General features: G+C 37.7%; 1 protein-coding gene across 2 annotated transcripts in view; it reads left to right on the top strand.

Moving 5' to 3' along the window:
* Nucleotides 1-22,285, top strand: part of LOC311590021 (uncharacterized protein) — a 77,462-nt gene extending 55,177 nt beyond the window's left edge. Inside the window, exons 11-14 of one of the 2 annotated variants that reach the window (XM_084768799.1) lie at nucleotides 3,903-4,009; nucleotides 6,930-7,062; nucleotides 20,571-20,668; nucleotides 22,062-22,285. In XM_084768799.1, coding sequence (XP_084624925.1) covers nucleotides 3,903-3,932 — 30 coding nt within the window. In that variant the 3' untranslated portion in view covers nucleotides 3,933-4,009; nucleotides 6,930-7,062; nucleotides 20,571-20,668; nucleotides 22,062-22,285. The remainder of the gene's footprint in view (nucleotides 1-3,902; nucleotides 4,010-6,929; nucleotides 7,063-20,570; nucleotides 20,669-22,061) is intronic. The other variant, XM_084768798.1, reaches the window with a different exon arrangement.
* The last annotated feature ends 3,071 nt before the right edge of the window (nucleotides 22,286-25,356 follow it).

Below are 25,356 nucleotides of genomic sequence, written 5' to 3'. Positions count from 1 at the left end.
TTTTGATCTGTTGCAGAAAGGAGCCTCTCATAGGACAACTATGCTAGGTTTTTTCATCTGCAAGCATAGCAGAGTGTAGTTTACAGTTTTAGGTATTGGCTCTTTCCAATCAGGTGGGTTTCTGGTTGCACGAGATGTTGGCTGGATGTTTCCTAAGTCTCTGCTCTATCTTCATCCCTGAAGGGTAAATTTTGAGTCAAAATTTTTATGGATGGTTGGTGCTCCCTTTTCTCCAATAGGAGTGCTGTCTAGTTTGAGGGTGTCCTCTTTAGTCTCCATGACCCCTGCTATTACAATTCTAAGCTAATGTCACTCCTATATACTCCTAGAAGCCTATCCTGTTGTAGTTCTCCAACTTGTGTCACAGATGCCCTAACACAGGGTTTCTCTTCTCTTTGCAGGGCCACTGTGCTCCCACTCTCATTCTCCCCATGTCTGATCTCAACCCTCATTTCTCTCTGTGCTCCTTCTCCTACTTGTTCCCTCTTTTCAACCACTTCCACTGTCTACTCTATTTCCCCATTCTTAGTGAGATTTAAATATCCTTCCATGGGTCTTTCTTGTTACTTAGCTTCTTTGAGTTTGTCGATTGCAGTATGCTTATCCTGTACCCTCTGGCTAAAATCCACCTAACTTCAAAGCATAACAAGTGTGTATGGATGTGAGTTCCCTCACTCAGGATGATTTTCTCTAGTTCCATCCATATGCCTGCAAATTTCATGGTTTCCTTGTGTTTAGTAGCCAAGTAGTATTCCATTGTGGAAATGTACCACAGTTGCTTTATCCATTCTTCAGTTGAGAGATATCTAGATTGTTTCCAGATTCTGGCTAATATAAATAAAGGTGATATGAACATAGTTGAGCAAGTGTACTTTTTGTATGGTGGAACAACTTCTGGGTAAATACTCAGTAGTGGTATAGCTGTGTCTTAGGTAGAACTATTCCCAAGTTTCTGAGAAACTGCCAAATTGATTTCCAAATCAAGTAACCAGGATTCTCTCCTCTCTCTGGGAAAACTTGGAGAGATGCTGGTGTTTTGGAGTCAGAAGTACAGCTCTGCAGTCTGTGCTCCTGCTGCTCAGACTCCACTGGGTGCTTCCATCGTGGGACAGGACCCTGGGTACTCCTATTGTCTAGTTGCTCTTCATAGCCGGACAAGTAGAATAATGGACCATGTCCTTAGTATCCAGGATCTGTGTGAATGGGTGGAGCCTTGTGTATGAGTGCTAGGTCTGTGAGACCCTGGAACTCTGGAGGCGTATTCAAGATAGGCACACGGCACAGCGTAGCAGAAGGTTAGGACCACATGCATCCCTGTGTATTCTGCAAGTGTACATCTCTAGCTCCCTTGATGTCTGTTACTGTTTGGGAAATGCAGATGTTAGCATTTTGGATTCAATGTCCATGTCACTGATTTCTTCCTCAGCTTCCGATCTTCTGCTCCTCAGAACCTGTGCACTCTGGGCACCCCATCATGGACACTCTCTCACAGCTTTCATTGTACAAGTCTTTCACTTCTTTTGTTGAGATTTATTTCAATTTATTATACTTTGAACCAACTTTAAGTGGCATTGTTTTCTTGATTTCTCATTATGTCTGTTGTTTGTATATAGGTAGGCTACTTATTTTAGATTCAATTTTATATTCTGTTACTTTGATAAATTTGTTTATCAGATGTCAGAGTTTTCTGGTAGAGTATTTAGGATATTTCTTTAATATAATCATCTCACCTATAAGTGAAAAATTGTTTCACACCTTCCTTTTTGGTAATCCCTTTAACTTCTCTTGTCTTACACCACTAGTTAAGAATTCAAGAACTATATGAAAAGGGAGATGATGAATAGACATCCTTGTCTTGTTCCTGATTTTAGTAGACATGTTTTGTATTTTCTTTGTTAATGAAATGTTGGTTGTGTGTTTGCTGTTAGTGCCTTCGTTATGTTGAAATGTGTCTCCTTTCATTCTCAGACTCTATGCGATATTTTATCATGAAGTGATGAAGGATATTGTAAAAGGCTCTTTCTGAATCTGACATAATTGTGTGGTTTTTGATCCTTGATTCTGTTTCTTTAATGAATGATTTGAAAGTGCTAATTTCTGAATTGAATTCACTACAAACTTGTAATTATCATTGAAAAAAACTGTGGTTATGTATGTCCAGTCTGTCAGAGTAAGTTTCATATTTTTCCTCAGGATCAGAGGATACTTTTAATATATTCATTTGAGGAATGAATTTGATCATATAATGCAATTAACAGTCTGTTCAGAGAATTATCACTTCTAGAATAGAGGTTTTGGTTTTTTCAAGTAATTTATTCAGATAACATTTAAATTGCTTTCCCCTCAATTGTATCCTCCCATTCATTACTCTATCCTGCTTTCATCCTATTCATCTTCCCTAGGTCTGTGACCAAAGAGAACCTCCTCCCCCAGCAAATGGCCACAGGCTATCAAGTCACATATTGGCAGCCTGTTTATCCTTTCTCTGAGTGCTACCAGGCCTCCCCACCAAGGGGAAGTGGTCAACTATAGGGCACCAGAGTTCATGTCAGAGTCAGTCCCCACTCTCCATGCAACTGTGGAGAATGTCCTATCCATTGGCTGTATCTGAGCAGGGGTTCAATGTTTACTGCATGCATTGTCATTGGTTGGTGCAGTAGTTTGAGCAGACCCTCTTTGGTCCATATCCTTCCATGGTGTTGTTCTTGTAGGTTTCTAAGACACTCTGGATCCTCTATTTCCCCCATTCTCTCATAGTTCTCTCATGTAGAGTCCCAATAGGAAGTCCTCACATCTATCCTAATCTTCTGGTAAGTGAAGACTTTCATGAGACCTCCCTTTTGAACTAGTGTCCAAGTATAAGTGAACATATACCATGTGAGTCTTTCTGCATCTGGTTTAACTCACTCAGTATCATCATTTGTAGTTCTATCCTCCCCTCTGTCCCAGTTTCCTGGTAAGTAAGGCTTTCATGGTATATGCTCCTTGGGCTAGTATGCAGATATAAGTGAGTATATACCATTTGAGTCTTTCTGCTTCTGGCTTAACTCACTCATTATGATCATTTCTAGCTCAATCCATTTGTCCACAGGTTTTGTGAATTCCTTGATTTTAATAGCTGAGTAGTATTCCATAGTGTATATGTACCACAGTTTCTTTATCCATTCTTCTACTGAGAGACACTTAGGCTAATGGTCAGATCAGTCTCCACAGTTGAGTGAGAGTGGGATATGACTTTCTCATGTACTCTGGTGCCTCACCTTTGACCATGTCCCCTGGAGGGGGAGACCTGGTGGCACTCAGAGGAAGGACAGCAGGTTACTGAGAAGAGACTTGATACCCTATCAGCATATACAGGGGGAGGTAATCCCCCTCAGGAACAGTCATAGGGGAGGGAAATAAGGGGAAAATGGGAGGGAGGGAAGAAGGGGAGGATACAAGGGATGGGATAACCATTGGGGTGTAACAAGAATAAATTAATTTAAAAATTAAAAAAAAAACAACCCCCCCCCACACACAAAAGATTTTCTGATAATAGCATACATGTTGATTATTTATTTATTTATTTATTTAAAATATTCTCCAAATTCATTTGCATATACAAACTAGTATTAATAATTCTTAATCTAAAAGTAATTGCCTTTGTTAATATGGCACATCACATTCTGCCCTATGAATGTGTTGCCTTCTGTATTCTTCTTACAGAATGAGGTGTCATGAGATTTGAAAGGCGGATTTCTAAGCTTTGGTGCATATATTAGATTTTCCATTAAAATATCTTTGTCTTCAACATATACTTCATAGTTGTTAATGTACAATTTTGGTAAAATTAGGAATTCAGGTTTATTCTTAGAAATAAAATAACATCTTTCTAAAATATGTTACCATTACTGATTTGACAGAGTGTATCTGACCCTAATGGACTTCACTAAGCTTCCATGGAAGCTCTACTTTCATCCAATCCTGAAAATGATGCAAAAAAAAGATGTAGTAGAACATCTAGAGAAAAGTAAGTAGTACGATTTAAAATATTATTGTTATAGAGAATATTTGTATAATTCAGAACCCCATCTGTTATAAGAAGACAAAAAAATCACCTACCAAATATATAATAAGCTAAAGGATGAGTAAAATGGTAATAATACTCACGTTGTCAAGTCTGTGCAACAGGTAAGATGTAAGTTGTAGGCAGTCTGAAAGATTCCCACACCTCCTAAGAATTTCAGATGTCCATATGTAAATTGTATCATCTCCAACAATTTTTGAAATAAATTCAAATATATAAGAATAAGATTGTTTTCAATAACCCTATTTTTTGTTACAAAAGTGAATGTTAGAATAATTTAGAGTGTACTTTATTTAAGTGAGAACCTTCAATCTGGTTTTTTCTTCTGTATTGTTTCAATGAATGTATCTCTGAATTCGGTGCCTTTGATCAGTCATAAATTCAGGTCTTAAGCTAAAAATGCTACAATATAATGTTAACATATGTTTTCTTTTGTCCTTATCTTGCACAATTAACATTATTTTAAAGACCCCTTTCTAAACTCCACTAAAGAAATTCTTGCCAGGTCTAAAAACAAAGTCACAGATCAATAGAACTTATATACTCTCAATTCCTTGCTTGTAAATGCTTGCACTTTACTTTATTATTTTTTCTCATTGTTGATAGTGGGTTTTTTTTAGCAATTTTTACCAAGGCACATGCTGTGCCAATGAGCTAAGCATCCCAGTGACTATTGCTGCATTGTGGTGTGCCTCAGAGTTACAGATACCGTCTCAGAATCTAATGAATGGCTGGATTCGTGGGTAGATATTGTCTAAGTTTGGTTTTGTCATGGAATATATTTTTTCTCCATTTATGATGATTAAATATTTTCTTGGGTATAGTAGTCTGGCCTTTCATATGTGGTCTCTTAGAGTCTGCAAGACATCTGTTCAGACTCTTTTGACTTTTAGAGTCTCTCTTGAGAAAGCAGGTATAGTTTTCATAAATCTGTGCTTATAAGTAATTTGGCATTTTTCCTTGCAGCTTTTAATTCTTTCTTTGTTCTGTACATTTAATGTTTGGATTATAATGTGTCAGAAGATGTTCTTTTCTGTTCCATTCTATTTGGTGTTCTGTAACCTCTTGTATATTTATATACATCAATTTCTTTAGGTTGGGACATTTTTTTCTATGATTTTTGTTAAAAATATTTCCTGGTCCTTGGAGCCTGGAATCTTCTTTTTTCTTTTCTTACTATTCTTAGGTCTCATATTTTCATAACATTTCTGATGTTTAGATGTTTTGTGCTAGGAGCTTTTTAGATTCATCACCTTTTTCACCACTATTTATTTATTAATTCATTCATATTACATCTCAATTGTTATCCCATCCCTTCTATCTTCATATTCCTCCCTCCCTCCCACTTTCACCCTATTCCCCTCCCCTATGACTGTGACTAAGGGGGACCTTCTCCCCTTGTATATGCTCATAGTGTATCAAGTATCTTCTTGGTAGACTGCTATCCTTCCTCTGAGTGCCACCAGGTCTCCCCATCAAGATGAAATGGTCAAATATGGGGCACCAGAGTTCAGGTGAAAGTCAGACCCCACTTTCCACTCAAATGTGGAGAATGTCCTGTCCACTGACTAGATCTGGGTAAGGGTTCAAAGTTTACTGCATGTATTGTCTTTGGCTAGTGCCATAGTTTGAGCAGGACCCCTGGGCCCAGATCTGCCCATCATAATGTTCTTCTTGTAGGTTTCTAGAACCCTCTGGATCCTTTTATTTCCCCAATTTCCCATGCTTCTCTCACCTAAAGTTTCAATACGATGTCCTTCCTTCTGACCCACTTTCCTGGTAAGTTAAGACTTTCATGGGGCATGCCCCTTGGCCTAGTGTCCAGTTATAAGTGAGTATATACCACTTGACTCTTTCTGCTTCTGGGTGAACTCGCTCATTATGATAATTTCTAGTTCAATCCACTTGTCCACAGATTTCATGAATTCCTTGTTTTTAACAGCTAAGTATTATTCCATAGTGTAAATATACCAGAGTTTCTTTATCCATTCTTCTACTGTGGGACAGTTAGGCTGTTTCCAGGTTCTGGCTTTTATGAATAAGGCCACTATGAAGATGGTTGAGCATACATCCCTGTTGTATGGTGGAACATTTTCTGCATATATTCCAAGGAGTAGAATAGCTGGGTCTTGATGAAGCCCTTTTCCCACTTTTCTGAGAAAACACCAGATAGATTTCCAAAATGATTGTACCAGTTTGCATTCCCACCAGCAATGAAGGAGTGTTCCTCTTTCTCCACATTCTCCCCAGCATGTGGTGTCACTTGAGTTTTTTATCTTAGCCATTCTGATAGGTGTAAGGTGGAATCTCAGAGTCATTTTGATTTGCATATCTCTGATGACTAATAACGTTGAACATTTCTTTAAGTGTTTCTCAGCCATTCAATGTTCCTCTCTTGGGAATTCTCTGTTCAATTCTGAGCCCTATTTCTCAATTGGGTTATTTGGTTTGGTGGTATTTAATTTCTGGAGTTCTTTATATATTTTGTATATTAGACCTTTGTCAGATATAGGGTTGGTGAAGATCTTTTCCTGGTTTGTAGCCTGTCATTTTGTTATGTTAACAGTGTCTCCTGCCTTACAGAAGCTTCTCAGCCTTATGAGGTCCCATTTATTAATTGTTGACCTTAAGGCCTGGGTTGTTGTTGTTCTGTTCAGAAAGTTGTCTCCTATGCCAATGTGTTCCAGGACTTTCCCCACTTTTTCATCTAATTTTCCTCTAATTTAATGTCTCTTTTTATGTTGAGATCTTTAATCCACTTGGACTTGAGTGTGCATGGTGACAAATTGCATTTTTCTACATGTAGACATCCAGTTAGACTAGCACCATTTATTGAAGATGCTATTGCTTTTCCATTGAATAGATTTGGCTTCTTGTGAAAAATCAAGTGAACAAATGTGTGTGGATTCATCTCTGCGTCTTCTATTCGATTGCACTGATCAGCCAGCACCATGCTGTCTTAATTACTGTTGCTCTATAGTACAGCTTGATATCAGGTATGGAGTTTCTTACTGAGGATTTTTATTTTATAGGATTGCCTTTGCTATTCTGGGCTTTTTATTTTGCTATATGAAGTTGAGAATTGATCTTTCAATGTCTTCAAAGTATTTTGTAAGTATTTTTATAGGGATTGCATTGAATCTGTAAATTGCTTTTGGTAAGATGGCCATTTTTATTATGTTAATTCCCCTGGTCCACAAACAAGGTATATTCCTCCATCTTCTGATGTCATCTTCAATCTTTTTCTTCAGAGATTTAAAGTTATTTTCAAACAAGTACTTCACTTGCTTGGTTAGAGTTACTCCTAGATATTTTATATTGCTTGTGGCTATCATGAAGGGTTTAGTTTTCCTAATTTCTTCCTCTGTATGTTTGTCATTTGTATATAAGAAGGCTACTGGCTTTTTTGAGTTAAATTTGTATCCAGCCAATTTGCTGAAGGTGTTTATCAGCTGTAGGAGTTCCCTGGTGGAAATTTGCAGGTCACTTATATACACTATCATATCATCTGCAAATAGGGATAATTTCACTTCTTCCTTTCACATTTGGATCCCCTTGATCTCCTTTTGATGTCTTATTGCTCTGGCTAGAACTTCAACAACTATATTGAAGAGATTTGGAGAATGTGGGCAGTCTTGTCTGGCCCCCAATTTTAGAGGAATTTTCTTGAGTATCGCTCCATTTAATTTGATGTGAGCTATTGGCTTGCTGTATATAGCCTTTATTATGTTTAGGTTTGTGCCTTGAATTCCCTATTTCTCCAGAACTTTAAACAAGAATGAGTGTTGGATTTTGTCAAGTGCTTTTTCTGTATGTAAAGAGATGATCATGTGGTTTTTAATCTTTCAGTTTGTATATGTGGTGGATTACATTGATGGGTTTCCATATATTAAACCGCCTCTTCATGCCTGGAATGAAGCCTGCCTGGTCAGGTTGAATGATGTCTTTGACATGTTCTTGTATTCATTTTTGCGAGTCTTTTATTGTGTATTTTTGCATCGAAGTTCATAAGAGAACTTGGTCTGAAATTCTCTATTTTGTTAGGTATTTGTGGGGTTTAGGCCTCATAGAAAGAATTTGGTAATGTTCCATCCATTTCTACCTTTGGAGTAGCTTGAAGAATATCGGTATTAGCTCCTCTTTGAAGTTCTGGTAGAATTCAGCAATGAAACCATCTGGCCCTGGGCTGTTTTTATTTGGGAGACTATCAATGATTGCTTCTATTTCTATAGGCAAAATAAGGCTTTTTAATTTGTTTATCTGATCTTGATTCAATTTTAGGAAATGGCATTGATCAAGAAAATTGTCCATTTCCCTTAGATTTTCAAATTTTGTGGCATAAATGCCTTTAAATGGGTTCTTATGATTCTCTGTATGTCTTCAGGGTCTGTAGTCATGTCTCCCTTTTCATTTCTGATTTTGTTTATTTGGATAGGGTTTCTCTGTCTTTTAGTTAGTTTGCCTAAGGTTTGTCTATCTTGTTGATTTTCTCAATGATGCAGGTCCTGGTTTTGTTGTTTCCTTGAATTGTTCTTTTTGTTTCTAACTTATTGATTTCAGCCCCGAGTTTTATTATTTCCAGACGTCTACTCCTCTTCGGTGTTTCTGCTTCTTTTTTTTCCCCTAGGGCTTCCAGATGTATCATTAAGTTGTTTATGTGGGATGTTTCCACTTTCTTTCTAAAGGTGCTTAGTGCTATGAATTTTCCTCTTAACACCACTTTCACTGTGTCCCACAAATTTGCGTATGCTGTTCCTTCACTGAATTTTAAGAAGTGTTGTATTTCTTCCTTTATTTCTTCCCTGTTTCTGGTGTCATTAAGTACAGAATTTTGTTTCCATATGTGTATATAGGCTTTTTGTTATTTCTGTTGTTGCTGAAATCCAGCCTTAGACCATGGTGTTCTGATAGGATACAAGGTATTATTTCAATCTTCTTGTATCTGTTGAGGCTTGCTTTGTGACCTACAAGTGATCAATTTTAGAGAAGGTTTCATGGGGTGCTGAGAAGAAGAAAAATTCTTTGCTTTTGGGTGAAAAATTCTGTAAATATCTATTAGATCCATTTGATTTATAACATTGATTAATGAAGTTATTTCCAAGTTTAGTTTCTGTTTCAAAGACCTATCCTTCAATGAAAGTGGGATGTTGAAGTCTCCCACTATTAATGCATGGAATCAGTGAGTGGTTTAACCTTTGTTAGTAGTTCCTTTACAAATGTAGATGTTCAAAATTGTGATGTCTTCTTGGTTGACTTTATCTTTGATGAGAATGAAGCGTCCTTCCTCATCTCTTTTGATCAATTTTGGTTGAAAGTCTATTTTATTAGATATTAGAAAGGCTATGTCAGCTTGCTTCTTGTGACCATTTGCTTGGAATATTTTCCCCATCCTTTTACTCTGAGGTAATGTCTTTCCTTGTGGGTGAGATGTGGTTCTTGAATGCAGAAGAATGTTGGGTTATGTTTATGCATTCACTTAGTCGGTGTTTGAAAATGCTTTCTTGTGCCTAAATTTTATTCATTATAACAATGAATAGATTTTTATCTTATATATTCATTGTAGTTAACTTAGCTAAATATGTGAACTTTCCAACAGAATCTGTCATGAAAAGCCAAAAGCAGACCTCAGAAGAAGAGCAGGAACAGCAAAGTGGTAGAAAAACAAGGAGACCATTTGTACACAACCTTTTACATTTAAATCAAATAATGTATGCTGCTTTCACCATAATATGTCATAGGCAAAATATATTAAATATTTTTTATCTTAGAATTAATATATCAAATGTTTAAATACTAGTTTTATTCATTCTTTGAAACTTTCATATATCACCAACTCCCTCCAACTGATGCTGGTCCTCATCAAACTTTTTATTCTGGGCTTAATGTCCTGTGTAAAATGTTACTAAGCAAGAACTGAGTCTAATTAGATCTGCCCTAGTGTAAATGTGTTTAAAGACATCTACTGGGATATGACCAACCTGACCAGAGCCACAACCCAAAAGATAAATTGGTCCCCTCCTTTCAGAACCATCAATTACCAATTGCTCCTAAGCTAGCACTGGGGCCTTGGGAGGTGCTTCCTTATTCATGATGGAGTATTGACTAGCCAGCATAAAACTTGATCTTATGCAAGTCTATTGTAAGACACAGAGCCACTATGAGTTGATCTGTTCATCAGCTTTGTTGTGAATTAAGTAATACATTTCAAAGGACTTCAGTCCAGATTTAGACTCATATACTTTTTTCTATCTATTCTTCCTCAATGTTTTCTAATCTTCCATGAGGTTAATACAAATGGCCGGTCTGCCTAGGAGCACTCCCCTAAAGTTATTCTTATCACATTGAATAATTTGGAGTCTCTGCATTAACCAATGATTTATGTGAAAAATAATCCTCAGACCAAAGTTGAGAGAACAACAAACCTATGGGTATAAATACAAATAAAAAATATCACCAGTACATTGCCCTAAGATAGCCTATGATTTTTCCAAGCAAAAGCTTTGATCAGATTCCAGCATCAGACAATCAGGATTCTGTGGAACAAGTCTCACATCCATTCAGGACTTGGTTGGTTTTTTATTGTGGAAAGCATTCCTGTCTGTTCAGTGTTGTCATATGAAAGGCCCAAATAAGAACTTTAATGTATTTCACCACCAGTGTCCTGAAACACATCTGCTAATGTTATGAAATCCAGAGTTTTCTTGTCAGTTATGGATTGTTTTCTGATTATCTTGCAATCAGACTGTGAGATGTCTTCAGAGAGAAGGCTTCAACATGTAGTTATAAAAACCAACCAGATCTGTAGCAATAGCCTGTGTTCATTAGGGGTGTCATTATTATTTGGGAAGCCTCCTTGACCAATAACTCATAAGGAGGTAGCTTGTTTATGATTCTTGATGTTTCACTTAAAATTCATCCCTTCCAAGGGGAGGGAACACATTTCAGGTACCACTGAATAAACTCTTTTTAGAACATATTTTTTTGTAATTTCTTTTTTTCTCCTTTATTAATTTTTTCTTGTTACATCTCAATGGTTATCCCATCCCTCGTATCTTCCCATTCTTCTCTCCCTCCCATTTTCCCCTTATTCCCCTCCCCTATGACTGTTCCTGAGGGGGATTACCTCCCCCTGTATATGCTCATAGAGTATCAAGTCTCTTCTTGGTAACCTGCTGTCCTTCATCTGAGTGCCACCAGGTCTCCCCCTCCAGGGGACATGGTCAAAGGTGAGGCACCAGAGTATGTGAGAAAGTAATATCCCACTCTCCACTCTATTGTGGAGAGTGTTCTGTTCATTGGCTAGATCTGGCTAGGGGTTTAAGGTTTACCGCCTGTATTGTCCTTGGCTGGTGCCTTAGTTTGAGCGGGACCCTTGGGCCCAAATCTGCCTATCATAATGTTCTACTTGTAGGCTTCTAGGACCCTCTGGATCCTTCTACTTTGCCATTCTCCCATGATTCTCTCATCTAGAGTCCCACTAGAATGTCGTCCCCTCTGTCTCAGTTTCCTGGTAAGTGAAGGCTTTCTTGGGACATGCCCCTTGGGCTAATATGCAGATATAAGTGAGTATATACCATTTGAGTCTTTCTGCTTCTGGGTTAACTCAGACATTATGATCATTTCTGGCTCAATCCATTTATCCACAAATTTCGGGAATTCTGTGTTTTTAATAGCTGAATAGTATTCCATAGTGTATATGTACCACAGTTTCTTTAACCATTCTTCTATTGAGGGACACTTAGGCTGTTTCCATGTTCTGGCTATTATGAATAAGGCTGCTATGAACATGGTTGAGCAAATGTTCTTGTTGTGTGCTGGAGCATCTTCTGGGTGTATTCCAAGGAGTGGAATAGCTGGGTCTTGAGGAAGCCCTATTCCCTTTTTTCTGAGATAGCACCAGATAGATTTCCAAAGTGGTTGTACTAGTTTGCATTCCCACCAACAATGAAGGAGTGTTCCTCTCTCCCCACATCCTCGCCAGCATGTGGTATCGCTTGAATTTTTTTATCTTAGCCATTCTGATGGGTGTAAGATGAAATCTCAGAGTTGTTTTGATTTGCATTTCCCTGATTATTAAGTAGGTTGAGCATTTTTTAAGTGTTTCTCAGCCATTTGATATTCCTCTGTTGAGAATTCCCTTTTTAGTTCCAAGCCCCATTTCTCAGTTGGGTTCTTTGGTTTGGTGGTGTTTAATTTCTTGAGTTCTTTATATATTTTGGATATTTGATCTTTGTCAGATGTAGGGTTGGTGAAGTCTTTTCCCAGTCTGTAGGATGGCATTTTGTTCTTTTGACAGTGTCTCCTGCCTTACAGAAGCTTCTCAGCCTCATGAGGTCCCATTTATTAATTGCTGACATTAAGGCCTGGGCTGTTGGTGTTCTGTTCAGGAAATGGTCTCCTGTGCCAATATGTTCCAGGATCTTCCCCACTTTTTCTTCTAAGTGACTTAGTGTCTCTGGTTTTATGTTGAGGTCTTTAATCCACTTGGATTTGAGTTTTGTACAAGGTGACAAATATGGGCCCAGTTGCATTTTTTTACACATAGATATCCAGTTAGACCAGCACCATTTGTTCAAGATGCTATCCTTTTTCCATCGAATGGATTTGGCTTCTTTGTCAAAAATCAAGTGACCATATGTGTGTGGATTCATATCTGGGTCTTCGATTCAATTCCACTGATCAACCAGCCTGTTGCTGTGCCAGTAACATGCTGTTTTAATTACTATTGCTTTATAGTACAGTTTGAGATCAGGTATGGAGACTCCTCTGGAGCACCTTTTATTGTACAAGATTGTTTAACTATTCTGGGTTTTTTGTTTTTCCATATGAAGTTCAGAATTGAACTTTCAATGTATTTAAAAATTGTGTAGGTATTTTGATAGGGATTGCATTGAATCTGTAGATTGCCTTTGGTAGGATGGCCATTTTTACTATGTTAATTCTCCTGATCCATGAGCAAAGAAGATCATTCCATCTTCTCATGTCATCTTCAATCTCTTTCTTCAGAGTTTTGAAATTTTTATCAAACACGTCCTTCACTTGCTTAGTTAGAGTAACTCCTAAGTACTTTATATTGCTTGTGGCTAATGTGAAGGGTGTAGTTTTCCTAATTTCTTCCTCTACAAGCTTGTCATTTGTGTATAGGAAGGTTACAGATTTTTTTGAGTTAATTTTGTATCCAGCCAATTTGCTGAAGGTGTTTATCAGCTGTAGGAGTTCTCTGGTGGAATTTTGAGGTCACTTATGTAGACTATCATATCATATGCAAATAGGGATAATTTGACTTCCTCCTTTCCCATTTGGATGCCCTTGATCTCCTTTTGTTGTCTTATTGCTCTGGCTAGAACTTCGAATACTATATTGAAGAGATATGGAGAGAGTGGGCAGCCTTGCCTTGTTCCTGATTTTAGAGGAGTTTCCTTGAGTATCTCACCATTTACTTTGATTTTGGCTATTGGCTTCCTATATGTAGCCTTTATTATGTTGAGGAAAGTGCCTTGTATTCCCGAACTCTCTAAAACTTTAATGGGTGTTGGAATTTATCAAATGCTTTCTCTGCATCTAAAGAGATGATCATGTGGTTTTTTATTTTCAGTTTGTTTATATGGTGGATTACATTGATGGATTTCTGTATATTAAACCATCCCTGCATGCCTGGAATGAAGCCTTCTTGGTCATGATGAATGATATTTCTTATGTGCTCTTGTATTCATTTTGCAAGTATTTTATTTAGTATTTTTGCATCGATGTTCATCAGAGAAATTGGTCTGATATTCTCTTTCTTTGTTGAGTCTTTGTGAGGTTTAGGTATCAATGAGACTATGGCCTCATAGAATGAATTCGATAGTGCTCCATCCCTTTCTATCTTTTGGAGTAGCTTGAAGAGTATCGGTATTAGCTCGCCCTTGAAGGTCTGGTAGAATTCTGCACTGAAACCATCTGGCCCTGGGCTTTTTTTGGTTGGGAGACTATCAATGATTGCTTCTATTTCTGTAGGGGAAATGGGACTATTTAGCTTGTTTATCTGTTCTTCACTCAACTTTGGCAAGTGAAATTGATCAAGAAAATCGTCCATTTCCCTTAGATTTTCAATTTTTGTGGCATATATGCCTTCAAAGTAGGATCTTATGATTCTTTGTATTTATTCAGTGTCTGTTGTTATGTCTCCCTTTTCATTTCTGGTTTTGTTGATTTCAATACTGTTTCTCTGCCTTTTAATTAGTTTGGCTAATGATCTGTCTATCTTGTTGACTTTCTCAAAGAACCAGCTCTTGGTTTTGTTGATTCTTTGGACTGTTTTCTTAGTTTCTAATTTGTTAATTTCACCCCTGAGTTTGATTATTTCCAGACATCTACTCCTTTTGGGTGTTTCTGCTTCTTTTTTTTCTAGGGCTTCCAGTTGTGTCGTTAAGGTGCTTATGTGTGATGCTTCCAATTTCTTTTTAAAGGCACTTAGTGCTATGAATTTTCCTCTTAGCACTGCTTTCAATGTGTCCCTCAAATTTGGGTACGTTGTTCCTTCATTTTCATTGAATTTCAGAAACTCCTTGATTTCTTTCTTTATTTCTTCCCTGACCCAGGTGTCATTTAGCAGAGAGTTGTTTAGTTTCCATATACGTGTAGGCTTTTTGTTATTTCTGTTGTTGTTGAATTGCAGCCTAAGTCCATGATGATCTGATAGGATACAAGGTATTATTTCAATCCTCTTGTATCTGTTAAAGCTTTCTTTGTGAACTACGATGTGATCAATTTTGGAGAAGGTTTCATAGGGTACAGAGAAGAAGGTATATTTTTTCTTATTTGGGTGAAAGGTTCTATAGATATCTGTTAGATCCATTTGACCCATGGCATTGGTTAATGATGGTTTTTCTCGGCCTAGTTTCTGTTTCAATGTCTTGTCCTTCAGTGAGAGTGGGGTGTTGAAGTCTCCCACTATTATTGTGCGGGGATCGATGTGTGGTTTAAGCCTTTTTAGCAGATCTTTTACAAATGTGGGTGCCCTTGTATTGGGAGCATAGATGTTCAGAATTGTGATGTCATCTTGGTTGACTTTACCTTTGATGAGTATGAAGTGTCCGTCCTCATCCCTTTTGATTAATCTTGGTTGAAAGTCTATTTTGTTCGATATTAAAATGGCTATGCCTGCTTGCTTCTTGTGACCATTTGCTTGGAATATTTTTTTCCAAATTTTATCCTCAGGTAATGCCTATCATTATGGGTGAGATGTGTTTCTTGAATGCAGAAGAATGTTGGATCCTGTTTATGCACCCATTCAGGTAGTCTGTGTCTTTTTATTGGAGAATTGAGACCATTGATGTTGAGAGATATTAATGACCAGCTACTGTTAAGAGTCTTAATTTTGATGTTGGTTCCAGTTGAGTGTTTGTGTGGTTGTGTATTTGCTATGGTATAGTTATCTATTTCCTGAGTAGTTTTGGTTGTAGCTTGACCCTTTGGGATGGAGTTTTCCTTCTAGTACCTTCTGTAAAGCTGGATTTGTGGATAGGTACTGTTTGAATTTGGTTTTATCATAGAATATTTTGTTTTCTCCATCAATGGTTATTGATAGTTTTGCTGGGTAAAGTAGTCTGGCTTGGCATCTGTGGTCTCTTAGGCTTTGCAGGATCTCTGTTAGGCCCTTCTGGCTTTGATAGTCTCTGCTGGGAAGTTGGGTGTAATTCTGATAGGTGTGCCATTAAATGTTATTTGGCCCTTTTCCCTTGCAGCTTTTAATATTTTTTCTTTGTTTTGTATGTTTTGTGTTTTGATTATTATGTGACGGGCAGTTTTTCTTTTCTGGTCATTCTATTTGGTGTTCTGTATGCCTCTTGTATGTTTATAGGCATCTCTTTCTTTAGATTGGGGAAATTTTCTTCTATGATTTTGTTGAGAATAGTTTCTAGGCCTTGGAGTCTGATATCTTCTCTTTCTTCAATGCCTATTATCCTCAGATTTCTTCTTTTCATGGTGTCCTTAATTTCTTGGATGTTTTGTGTCAAGAGTTTTCCAGATTTGGCATTTTCTTTAATGGTTGCTTCAAGATCTGTGATTGTATCTTCTAGACTTGAGATTCGTTCTTCCATCTCTTGGATTCTGTTAGAAAAGCTCAGCACTGTGTCATTCGCCTTCTTCTCTGAGGCCACACGTTCTCATTTTTCTTCTGTCTGTGTGTTTATCATTGAATCCATTTTCATCTTCATATCTTGAATGGATGTTTTTATTTCTTTCATCTTGTTGTTTACATTTTCCTGAAAATTTTCCAGTTCCACTCTATGTGCTTCTTTTATGTCTCGCACCTGCTTGGCTGCGTCTTCGTGCATATGATTTCGAATTTTATTGTTTTCCTCCGTTATCATCCTCATTACCAAGGATTTGAGGTCATTTTCTTGTGTTTCTGTTGTATTTGAGTTCTCTGGGTTGTTTTCTTTGGGATAGCTGGAAACTGGAGATGCCATGTTGTTTTGGGGATTTTTGCATATGCTTTTATGCTGTCCTTTAGACACCTTGCCGTCTCTGTTTTTGTTGGGTAACTTCCAGAGTTGGGTGGAGGGAGTCTGATGATAGATTCACTTGTTTTCTCACGATTTCCGTAGGCTGGAAGCCCTGATACTTCACTGGTGTGGATGGCAGGAAGTTAGCCCTGTTGTTTTGGGCTCTCATCGCCATGAATCCTCAGCTCCCCTTTGCTGTGGGTCCTGCAATCTTCTGGGTCTCTGAATGAGAGCTGGATCATGCCAAGGTATCCACAGCCTTTTGGATCCCCTGCCAAGTCCAGCCAGGGATACTGGGCCTGAACCACTCGTCGAGCTCAGCTAGTTTCTCGGGGCCTGAACCATCTACCACAGCAGGAGAACTGCGACTGCACTGAGCAAGTGCCTAGGGTGGAACTGAGCACTCCACCCAGCTTGTGTCACAGCAGGAGAACTGCGACTGCGCTGAGCAAGCACCTAGGGTGGAACTGAGCGCTCCCACCAGCCTGCGTCACAGCAGGGGAGCTGTGCCTTGGGCAGAATTGCTTGCTGAGCTGAGCCAGCTTCTCCACGGCACAGCTCGCTGAGCAAACCCAGGACACTGGGCCTGAACTGTCTGCTGAGTCCAGTTTAGGTCTCAAGCCACCACGCGACCCAAATCCTGTCCAGACTCTCCTCTCCCACAGCAACTTCCACCGTCCACCACACCAATCACCTCCACTGGGAGGCTCTGAGCTGCAAACCTCAGCCACTGCCACTGGTGTCGCTGCAGCCGCTGATGCCGCTGGTGCCACTGGTGCCACTGGTGACACTGCTGTCTCTGCTGCTGCTGCTCTGGTCTGAGAAAGTCCATGCTCCTCCCTTGTGCAGGGGCAGGCAGGTCCTCTGCACCCTGGTCCCTCTGAACTGTGGAGCACTTTTGCTGCCATGGTGTGGGGACCTTGGTGTTCCTGGCTCAGAAATCTGTGCAATTCCCTGAATTGTTCACTAGAGCTTTCAAACATGGTTCACACTGCTTGCCGCCATCTTGGATCTCCCTTTAGAACATATTTTGAACTATCTTACAAACTAGTTTCCACAAGGCTTCATATAGCCTTAAAGTATGTTTACCTAATACTTACTCCCTGCTCTCATTTATTCTCTAACCTTCATTGCCACTTAAACCCTTAGCTGAGAGTGTTCCCCCAGTGTTATTTCTTCTCACCCGTGTTCTACCACCTCTCTAATTAGATTTTACTTGATCTGCAGGAGCATATGTTTCTATATCCCTTTTTTCATAGCCCCTTATTTTTACTAATCATTCCATTATCACTCCTTAACGTCCAACCCCTCCACAATTGAATCTATCAACACTCAGTATTACCCTTCTCTGATTTGATTTTACTTATTTTTTAGTATCTCCCTCTCAATGGGTTCCTCCACAATAGACTATATCTAATTAATTGGGTTCCTAATGTCACCTAAGTTAATCATACATGATTCTAGGATCTACACACAAGGGAAACATACAAAATTTGTTTTTTGGATCCTGGCTACCATAAGTGAGTAAAGCTTTTTCTAATTACATTGATTTATTTGCAATTATTATTATTTCATTTCTTTTTGTAGGTAAGTAATATTACATTATATGTCTACCACATTTTCCTCACCCATTCATCTTCTCATGGATACATAGGTTGATTCTACACCCTAGTGCTTTTGAATGGGAATCTTTTCTTTTGTAATCTAATAATTTACTAAAGTAATTTTCAGCTGTAAAATTTTTGTGGACTCTTCATAGTCTTTACAGGTGAAAACATACTACCATCTTCAAGTAGGGGCATTTTGAGTTTTTTAACTCTCTGTAACTTTAATTTCCTTTTTGTCTTCTTGCTCTAGGCAGAACTTTATCTTTTTATTGAATACATATGGAGAGGGTGAACAAGATAGTTCTTGTTTCCCAACTTAGTGGGGATATTTTAATTGTTTTTATTCATTTACCAAGATGTAAATTGCAGGCTTGTTGTATATAGCTACTATAATTTTATTATTATATTTTTATTATTATCCATCCAAATCTATCTTCTCCTACCATCTATAAGTAGTGGCAACTTGAGTTCTTTTGCTGTTTGTAACCTTTAATTTTCTTCTTGCCTTATTGCTTTAGCTAGTACTTCAGCCCTTTGCTGTACACATATGGGAAGAGTGAACAGTCACTGTCTTGTTTCCCAAATTAATTGAAATACTTTGATTTTTTTCCTTCAGTTACCAAAATGTAGATCATAGGTTTATGTATATGGCTAGTGTATTTTGGTGTATTCTCCATCACTATTTAGTCTTTCCTTGACTTTTTTCATTAATGTACAAATGTTGAATTTTGTCAGTAATCTTCCATGCATATGTTGAGAGGACTATGTGATTTCTTTCATGATATCTATGTGATGAGTAATATTTATTTATGCCCATACACTGATCTCTCGTTGCACTCTGGGTGAAGCTGACTTGATCATGATGAGTAATCTTTTTCTGGTGATCTTAAATTCACTTTGCCAATATCCTTCTTTATTTTTACACATATGGATATTTTGTCTGAGTGTATATTTTGTACATCACAAGTGTTCCTGATATGCTGAGAGGCTAGAAGACAGCATCAGATTCCCTGGAATTGGACTTGCAGACAGTTGTGAGCTTTCATATGGATTCTGGGGAGTGACCAGGATCCTCTGGAAGAGATTAGTATGTGCTGGTAAATTTAGTATTCTGTCTCCAGTCTCAGCTTGTCAATGTCTTATTAGGAGTTTTAGAAAATAATCAAATTTTCATTGTATTAATTTTTGAAAATTAGCCCCATCCTAATAATGCCTCTACTGAAACATAAAATAACTTGAAAACATGAAAAGGAGGAAAAATCCACCCAACTAGCAAACTACAGTATCTTATCCAAAAATATTGATCACATCATGGAAATCATTGCATTCAGACTTTAAAATGATATGGAATGGAGAATTTTAAACAATGTATTTGTAATTTCTGAATTACATTGGAACTGGCTGTCATATCCCCTTTTCATCTTTTATTTTGCTAATTTGTGTCTTCCCTCTCACTTGGATAATGATATTTTATAATCTCATTCATATTTACACAATCAATGTTTTCATTTCATTAATTTTTGAAAATTAAAATATTTTATTAGTTTTAGCCCTGATTTCTATTACTTTAGATTTGCTTGGATCTAGAATCATTCTATGGAATTCTTTGTCCTGAAGTTTAGCCCTATCTTTCTGTATCATTTGTGTCCCTCAGCATCAGTGATACAGAAAAAAACTTGTAGCTTAACCTTCTCTGGAATTAGCCCCCTCCTAATCATGCCTCTACTGAAACATTCAATGCCTTGAAAACATGAAAAGGAGGAAAAAACATCCATCTAACAAACTATAGTATCCTATCAAAAAATATTGATCACATAATAGGACGTCCAAAGAGAAAGATATGTTGAATGTGTAGAGTGAGTTTCTTGTGTCAGTAGACATGGAGCCATGCAGATGAAGCTTAGCCAACAGAAAAACAGTCCCAAGAAGTGTAAATAGGCGTAACCGGTGGAATGAGTGCCTCTCACACTGTCTTGGACAGTGCCAATTGCCATTAGTGGGCCTAATGTCTAGAAGGTATGGTCTCTCGTTTGCACAGGAGGTCATTCTGCCTAGCATGCTGAAGGAAAATCCAGGGCTCTATGTTGATGTAGGAGACTTATCCAGGCCAGGACCGAGGAAAAAGTTCACAGCTATCCTACATGGCTCCAGGAGGAAGTAAGCATCTTGAATCTGGTTCTGGAACTTTAGGGACAGCAGAAGTAGGCCTAAGCCACTTAGTGAAGGAATCTGAATAGTCTGGGCTCTGGAACCTTAAACTAATTTAACAAAGTTGTAACTTATTCTAAAATTGGGAGTGTATATAAAATATGCAAAAACTCATAGGTGTACTTTTCATTTGGATAGAATGATTCAAATATTTCATGTTGTTTGAATTTCATAAACTCCTTACACAATCTCTTTCAGATCGATGCTATGAGAACACGTTTCGTGCATGTTTCACCAATAAACAGAGTTATTCCCCCATCCAGAAGAAACAGAAGAGAAAACATAAAGAAGAGGAGGTCAGAGTTACACTTTGTTTTAAAAGGCTTTGGAATGAATGTTTCTCTAAATTATATACTCAATTTTCTAGCTCAAGAATACTAGCATCTAAATGTACCATGGGGGATAAAAAAAGTATTAACTGTCAATGGGATGCTGATCTTATGAATCAAAAACAGGATAAATCAAGACTGTAATACATAGAGAGAGAGAGAGGCATATAAATATATGATATAATGTTATGTAAATGATATATACACATATACATAGATATATAGATCATGGGTAGAAAGGCATAAATATATAGAGATGATAGATAAATAGATAGGTAGGTAGGTAGGTAGATAGATAGATAGATAGATAGATGTGGATTTGTGTTTATGTACATTTTGGGTCACATTTCAACAGATCAGGAATATTAGGAAGCAAGGCATAAGATAGAATGATATCGTTAAGGAATATGAAGTTTTAATTGCAGGAAATAAATGGAGAAAAATGTAGCAGTGTGTATGGTGGAGGGAAACAGAAGGATATTTTAGAAAAAGACTATCATGGTGTTAGAAATGAATTTCTAACTGAAGGCTTTCATTAATAAAGAGAAAATTTACTCCTAACCCCCCTTATGATTTCCTTACTATTGGAAAGTACTATAGCTAGGATCCAGTGTAGAGTTTAAGCCTAGGTAGAGCTTTATGATGAGGACTAAGGTTATATAGGTAGGGTCTATTTAATTTTTTTCCTCCTTTATTAATTTATTCTTGTTACATCTCAATGGTTATCCCATCCCTTGTATCCTCCCATTCTTCCCTCCCTCCCATTTTCCCCTTATTCCCCTCCCCTATGACTGTTCCTGAGGGGGATTACCTCCCCCTGTATATGTTCATAGGGTATCAAGTCTCTTCTTGGTAGCCTGCTATCCTTCCTCTGAGTGCCACCAGGTCTCCCCCTCCAGGGAACATGGTCAAAGGTGAGGCACCAGAGTATGTGAGAAAGTAATATCCCACTCTCCACTTTACTGTGGAGAGTGTTCTGTCCATTGGCTAGATCTGGGTAGGGGTTTAAGGTTTACCGCCTGTATTGTCCTTGGCTGGTGCCTTAGTTTGAGCGGGACCCCTGTGCCCAAATCTGCCTATTTATTTAAGATTAGAGATAAGTGTTCAAGTTAAGAATCACATCTGTCATGGTGCATATAGGCTAGTCATGAACAATAACAAATAAGCAGTTATTAACTGGAATGTTCGTTATGGAAGACAGATGTATTTCGCAGAAGAATCTTTATAAGTTCATGCATTCTATAACTTCAGATATAAGTGGTGTAGCTATCTCTTTTACACAGCATTTAATATAGTTTTATAAAGCAGAAGATCGAATTGTACATTTTGATGGGATATTATCATTCTTGAAATTTAACAGCCCTGCCGTGACTGCCAAGCAATTCCTTTGTCCACCCACAACACGACAACTGAGGAGAAAATCAATCTCACCTCCAGTAATTGGTTTAAGAAAAAACATATTTTATTTTTATTATATTATAGTGAAGTATTATATTATATAATCTTTAGTATTTATTTCCTCATGTTTGATGTTATATTAACATGTCATATTATTTTCAGTGTTTATTTTATATTTTTGTTTCTTTTTTCACACACACACACACATCATGTGTTTTGTAATATGCAAGTCCTTATAAGGCATCATTTTTGAGTGTCTAAGGTTATTGAATAAATTAATTGGAGTTATAAATTCAAAGTTGTTGGAGTCCACTTGAGTTCTCTAATTCTCTTTAGCTCTTCTAGTTTCTAATTCACGGATACAGTACTTGACAAAGGTCACTGACTGTCAAGTAATACCTTCTTTAGCCAAATAAGCACTGCTTAGTTAAACAACTGGATTAGAATGTTCTTCTGTGTCATCGTTTACAACTTGATATAAATATATATAAACAATTTGTATTTTAAAAACTGCTATAAATGAAAAAGTATCTGTGATATGTTAATACTTCGTTTTAAGACTTTTTAAGCATAAGAACAAATCCCTGATGATAATTTATTTTGAATAATGTTTGTATGATATAATTCTTACTTTCACTTGTCAAGCATAGAAGGAGATAAGAAATTTTACTAAGAATTTTTATCTATTCTATGATACTGCATTAATTACTTAAATCGTGTTACAAACACCATTTGTCAAAGAAAAGATGGCTTTGACACATCATTTTAGAGAGTTTAAGTCCATTAGAATGAGGAAGGTGTGGTGTAGAAAATCAGTGAGATGGCAGATGTTCATGTTATAATAAGCCTGTGAACTGAGATGTTCTGAAACTAAGGCTTGGTCTAATCTTCAATGACATGGCCCTACTGCTCTACTGGACAGGGCATACCTCACCTTTTAATGACACTAAAGCTTTCTCAAAATGTTATCACCAGTTATAGACTTGTAGTTACTGCATGTGCCTGTAGGATACATTTCACAAATAAACTAGAATATTCTTCATGGGTATCTCATACTGGAAACTGCATTTAGGCCAGCTTTCAGGGTCCCCATACAGTTAAACAAGTCCAACAGTATGTAAACATCCAAAGTTCAAAGTCTTTTCTGAATATTGTCTTTGATACTTTGCAAAATCAGAATGAATATTGTGTCCTTATGCTATATAATGTTACAGAATCAAGACCAGCAGTCTAAAAAGAATGTTTGTATAATGTCAAGGAAAAGCCTGTCCATGTAAAGACCATTTCCCAGTGGTAACACATCAAACCATTAGCTCTAAGTCCAGCAACTCGGGAATATGATTGCACAAAATGAACTCAAAGGACATTGGCAGAACTTCTATATCCTTGCCTTGTGCAGTATTCCTGGCCTTTCTCCCAAGCTTTTTCTACTTGTTACCTGCCTTACACACATCCGAAAGTTTCTGGCAATTTCAGCATCCTAGAGTCCCATTGCAACTTATAACTCACCCTGCTCTGGAGGTCCCTTTTCTCAAAATCTTGGAACAATTCTTCATGTTTCCATAACTCTTGTTGTCCTAGTTATCTGTGTCTGTCAACATCACATAGGCTAAAGATATATGAGGAAGTCTCAACTGAGTGATTTTTTGAGACCAAGTCAGTCTGTGAGTGACTGTCTTGATTGATCAATGATCCCACGGAAGATCTAGCTGACTGTGAGTAGCACCATCCCAGGAGAGTTAGTCCTGGGTTGTATAAGAAAGCTAGGATGATGGCTACCAGCACTGGTGGGGTTTACAAACCTGAAAATAGATCTGTGGTGTTTGCAAAAGTGAAGAAACTGACCACCTGTTGATGTTCAAGCAAGTGGCGCTCAATAGCTCCAGCCACCATTGTTTATACAATCACAAGCCTGCTTACCTGAGCAATGGCAACATTGGTTATTGTATTTATAAACAAAATACCATCACCACTGCATAAACCCCCTCATTACAAAAAGCCCACAATAGTTTACCTTCCTCCTTCTCTATACCTGCTGCGTCAATCTCCCCTCAAAGATATTTTGCACTACAAAGCACAATTTCAGAAAGACAAAAGTAATGCCTAGGCGTGTATGTCCTGTGGATGAGCCCATACCAAGATGGCAGCCAATGTAGTTACACAGTTATGCAAGGTGAGAGACAGATTAACCCTTTGTAGGTATAATGCCATTCATTAATATCACCCCTCTGTCATAATACTTGTTTAGCTGCAGACTGAGACATGCTGATTGATCCAAGCAACCATTCCTGATATGCACTTATCAAATCCTAATACTATCTTTCCAAGAACCATTTTAAAACATTATTTATCAGACATGTCTTCCCATTTTTTAATGTCTTTGTTGAGCAGATATAGGTTCCTCAGAGAAGTTATATAGGAAGGGTCAATTGCTTTCCACACGTGCTTCAGGCATACTCAGTGTAACTATAGCTATTTCCCCAGGAACATGATTGTGTGTCCCAAGATACCTAGGATTAATGGTCATATCTGGAGTATTGATAGAGTCCAAGAGAAGAGAAGAAGGATTTACCTCTTGAAAGAGTATTGAGAAAAATATAGAATCATCCACAGGGCTTTCAGTCTGTGTGATCCTGGCCTTGGCTGTGATTGACAAAGTGAAACTGTATTTCTATGAATATAAATAACATAGTAAAAGCAAGGAGAGCTTATAGCACACACTAGCTAGGGAATAAGCATAGAGTCCACCAAAACTCATCAGAGGCCTTTGTCAAGTAGGAAAGGGTTTCCATGGACCTTGCCAGAGTAGAGTCCCAACAGCGAAACACTCAAATCTCTTTCCTAGGTTATCAAGACAGAGTTAGAGCCAGCAAGCAATGTTTGTCTCTATTTTTGGCCTTGACCTCTTGCTATATCTGTCCTCAATTTTGGGTGATAAATCAGAAGGTAAGTGTAAGCCAAGTAGCTGCCCTCCACCTCAAGGGCCAGAGTGTTTTATCACAGCAACAAAAATGGGTTTAGAAGACTTGCTTCTGCTGCCAACTTGAAAACAGACTGAGTTTACAGATCACAGCTATAGTGGCTTCTGAGTATTAGAGGTAAAGAGAACCCAGAAAGACACTTCTCCATGCCCCTGGTCTAGAATAGCTCACAAAAATATATATCTTCTTAACCATAATTTTATGTTCTATAAGATGAAGCACATGCTTGTGATCCATTACACAGTCATATGAATAAAATAAGAGAGCATACAGGAG

Source organism: Acomys minous, assembly GCF_964271855.1.
Source record: "Acomys minous genome assembly, chromosome: 2".
Taxonomy (NCBI): Eukaryota; Metazoa; Chordata; class Mammalia; order Rodentia; family Muridae; genus Acomys; species Acomys minous.
Note: the sequence above shows the minus strand (reverse complement) of the source record. Positions and strands in the feature narration are given on the sequence as shown.